A 4,003-nucleotide genomic window follows, 5' to 3' on the forward strand; every position below is an offset into this window, starting at 1 on the left:
CCCTTTTTTGGTGTAGTGACTCTGTGATATTTCACTTATAACTATATATGTTGTTCAATATTGAGGTGGTTTCATTAGTTATAGTGATATTGAATTCATTTGATTTAATAGTGCAATTATGGGGGGAAAAATAATAGCATGTGTCATACTTACAGAGCTAAGGGTCATTACTTTACTGAATGCCCAAGGAAGCACCGATGCCTGGAATGCAAGCATGGATTTATGAAGTGTTTCGAGGTGGAGAAGCAGACAGCTAATAAAGGGCGATTATTTTTTTGTTGCACAAAGAATTGCAAATTTTGGGATTGGGTTGTCAAAGAAGAATCAAACAGCCAATCGTCCAGCAATAATGCTTCATTAGTTAACCTTTTGACGAATGAAAACATTGAAAAATGTCACAAAAATTTGAATGTCGAGTTCACTTCAATGATGAAGAAGACCTATACATTTCAGTGAATGTGAAAATATGCAAGGCAAGTTGTACTGCCGAAGCGAATTCGAAAGGAAAGCGATCGACCTGATTTGTTGAACAAAATTTGCTCTCGATTTTTTACATAAAATCTGTGTATGTAGCATTATATCGACTTAGTTATCAGTGTCTTCATGTAGCAACTGTAATGACTGTTGTTTAACTATTATCTATTGACTAAGTTGGATTATGAATGTGTAATATTTTGAAGGCAGGATTGCCACTATTGTACTCAATGAAGCATTATCCTGTATGATTGAAATTGTAATTGCATTTGAGTTTTCCAAGTCTTCTATGAAATCATGTTCGAATTGGCATTGTCATGCCAATGTCTTTACTTTCACTTATGCCCTCATGTAATTAAAGAAAGCAAGTGATGTGGGCTAAGATCAATAGTTTGGACGATAATCAAATGGACTAGTCGTTGGTTTGTGGAAACAAATTTGCTACCTAATTGACTTGAATACCAAAAACTATCCCTTCACCTAGCAATAAAAAGTATTTAATTGCAAAATAATCCCACATTTCTTACGAATAGCCTATCACCTTCCAACTAGTAGTGGATCCATAACTCACAGCTTGGGTGGCAGCACAGGTTTCATAAATATCTAATGGGGCTGTATTATATTTCCTTACTTACTTGGTGGTTGGGGGAGGCAAAATCATATTTCAAGAAGATCCTTTTTGAAATTAACATTTTGTGAAAAACGTACAATTCTATAAACTAGGAAGGTCAGCTGTTGAGACCAACCCTCCTATAATACACTATTGCCTCCAATAGCGCTAACAGCCATTAAAACCAATGTACTTTTGCAAACATGAGGATTACTAGAAAATTATGTACTCAAGACCATAAATCAGTAGGTAAGAATCCATGCCTCCTGCACATATACCTCTACCATGCACAGCATCCTAAATATTGTAAGAGACTAGTTTCAAGAATGAAAAATTGAAAATTTCATACTTTCAAGGTGACAAGCAATAAATTATTATGGCAATTTCATCAGAAAAACGGCAAAATTGAAATAAGAAACAGTTCCAGTACATACATAAAACTGACCTGCTCTAGAGTGTGGCGAAGTTGTTCCAGAGGGTTGGCAGTTTTAGCTATTTGACGAGCAGATGTCTTCATCAATAACTATAGAATTTGGACATATATCACCATAAGCTCAGTGGAAGATTAAATAGTCTTGCATAACAAGACTAGAAATATTCAGAAGCATTAAAATTGTAAGTTAGGAAACTCACTAACTCAGCAATTATAAGGAAAATGCACCTCCATTTTCTATATGTCATAAATTCCAATTACCATTATGGCACCTGAAAAACTTACTGAAGGAGCCTCTGGCGATCATTCAGTTTTCACTTATGACTAACTATGTGACCAGAGTTTGATCATAGATTTTTTTTAACTCGTAGTTTTTAATAGCAGTGTAACATGACCATGTCTAGGATAAGTTTTTAATATTAATGGTGTTAGTTACTCTTCCGACAAATACATTTCCTCATCTTTCAATCATTGAAATTTTGAATCGTGTACCTCCCATGTCAGGTTACTTTATGATCACAATGCTTGTGAGATCAGTAGATTGGCACTTATTGAACATGAAACTTTTTATGAAAATAACATCTATTCTAGTGAAATATTCTTCTTTCAAAGCAAAGTCCGTTGCAAAAGATTTGATTTCACTGGCATCTTCACAAGAGTTAGCTTTAGATTGGAATGGAATGACAAAAAAGGACTTATGCAGAAAAACCGAAGTCTATTAGGAACAAAGCTTAGATTGTTGTTGTCTTCCACATAAAAAGCACGAATGATTAATTAGTAAGGATCACCTTTATGAGGAAAAATGAAGAGTCCGACCCCGAATATTTTCTAGCAATAATGGCATTTCGATAACCATATCCTCCAGTTGTTACAACATTATGGAACAAGGAACAACTTTTAATTTCATATTACATGCATGGAAGAGAATTATGATTCTTCCCTTTATTTTCTTTTCTTATGTTTACTTTCATAATTCCAGTTCAGTAAAAAATTTCCTTACATCCAACAACATCCTGGAACATGAGTATTAAACAGTACTCAATTAACCCCAGTCAAACAAACTAAAAATGGGGCCATTTCCCAAAGTTCTAGTTAGCCACAATTGGCAGAAATCAAAACAAAACAGCAGAAACGTTGTCTTTCTAAAACTATCTATATTTTCACTTGCAAGTGGATCTCTATGATGAGATTCTGCTTTGGTAGTCACTTTACATTTTTCTCTTTCTGGAAAATTTATCAGCATTGGCAGAGGCAGTACTCCGATTCCACTGGGGCCTAATTTAAATTTCTAGTAAAATATTGACATACTACCAAGGTGTTTGGTGGTCATGTATTTTGGAATAGTAAATTGACGAAAAATGTGTGGTTAAAAAAGTAAGGAATTTTTTTTGATTTAAGTGAAATATTATTTTAACGTTCGTCCAAAAGAAAAGAAGAGAGAAAAAAAGCATTTTGAAAAAAATGGGTAACAAATAAATATGTAAATACACGGTTTAAATAACAAATGTAGCCCCGAAGAAACGAAAAAATATCGAAACAGCAAAATTTAATTTACATTAGAGAAATCCTAGCATTCGAGGAAAAAAATCATAAAAGAGTAAACCTTGTTGAGTAGGAAGTTAGGGTAAAGATGATTGGTGGTGAGGTGGTGAGAGCAACAAGGACAATCGCTCTTGTTCTGAAGATGAGTAACAATGCACATATAGCAGAAACTATGCCCACACGCCGTCAAAAACGCGTCCTTAATGATCTGCATACATATCGGGCACAAAACATCTTTATCCAGCTCTTCTACCCCCTGCCCCTTCTCCTCCATCGGTATCGAAGGCATAGGCTGAGCTGGAGGAGCTTCGCCGGAAGAATTTTCCGGTTCGGACTTCACTATAGGCACCAGCGCACCCATTGAAGTACTCTCCCCTCCCATTTTTATCTCTCCACAACAAGAGCAGTTTACAGCTCTCTCTCTCTCTCTCTCTCTCTCTCTCTCTCTCTCTCTACATGTGGGTGAGGGGAGAGATATGTGTCGATATATGGGGATTATTGTAAGTATTAATAATCCGTACGATCGAAGAGAGGAGGAGGAGAAGGCGGTTACTGTGTGTGGCCTAATGGAGAAGTGGTGGTTCTAGACAGAGATTTGTATGGGTAGAAACAGACCACGTTAGGCGGGCGTTTTTTCGATTCGCATCGGCACTTTTACTAGATTCAAATCAAATAATAGTGTGTGCGAGAGCTATTTTTATGTAAAAATGTATTTTAAAATAGTAAATTGATGGAAAATGTGTAGTTGAAAAATAAGGAAATTTTTTTTATTTATGTGTAATATTATTTTAGTGAAGAATGTGTGATTGAAAAGAAGAGAGAAAAATAAATTTTGAAAAAAAAAAGATACCAAATGGGGTCCTCCTTGATATTTTGCAATGTTTGACAAATTTAGCCTTTTAGCCTTGTTTGGCCATAGTTTTATAGAATTTATTTTTAATTAT

At 35.1% G+C, this 4,003-nt stretch overlaps 1 protein-coding gene across 1 annotated transcript; it reads right to left on the reverse strand.

Moving 5' to 3' along the window:
* Window positions 1–923: 923 nt before the first annotated feature.
* On the reverse strand, window positions 924–3,687 carry LOC111395931 (E3 ubiquitin-protein ligase COP1-like). Its single transcript, XM_023022162.1, has 2 exons — window positions 3,121–3,687; window positions 924–1,607 (listed from the first exon to the last, which is right to left on the reverse strand). Exons 1-2 carry the CDS (start codon window positions 3,439–3,441, stop codon window positions 1,473–1,475), a joined length of 456 nt encoding a protein of 151 aa, XP_022877930.1. The 5' UTR covers window positions 3,442–3,687; the 3' UTR covers window positions 924–1,472.
* Between the last annotated feature and the right edge of the window lie 316 nt (window positions 3,688–4,003).

This window comes from Olea europaea, chromosome 6 (genome assembly GCF_002742605.1).
Source record: "Olea europaea var. sylvestris chromosome 6, O_europaea_v1, whole genome shotgun sequence".
NCBI classification, from domain to species: Eukaryota; Viridiplantae; Streptophyta; class Magnoliopsida; order Lamiales; family Oleaceae; genus Olea; species Olea europaea.

What these genes read in the sequence shown, in the direction of transcription:
- LOC111395931 (XM_023022162.1), bottom strand. Translation starts at nt 3,441, where the DNA reads ATGGGAGGGGAGAGTACTTCAATGGGTGCGCTGGTGCCTATAGTGAAG. An exon ending in CTAACTTCCTACTCAACAAG is followed by an intron (nt 1,608 to 3,120) that starts GTTTACTCTTTT and finishes CAAATTCTATAG; the next exon opens with TTATTGATGAAGACATCTGC.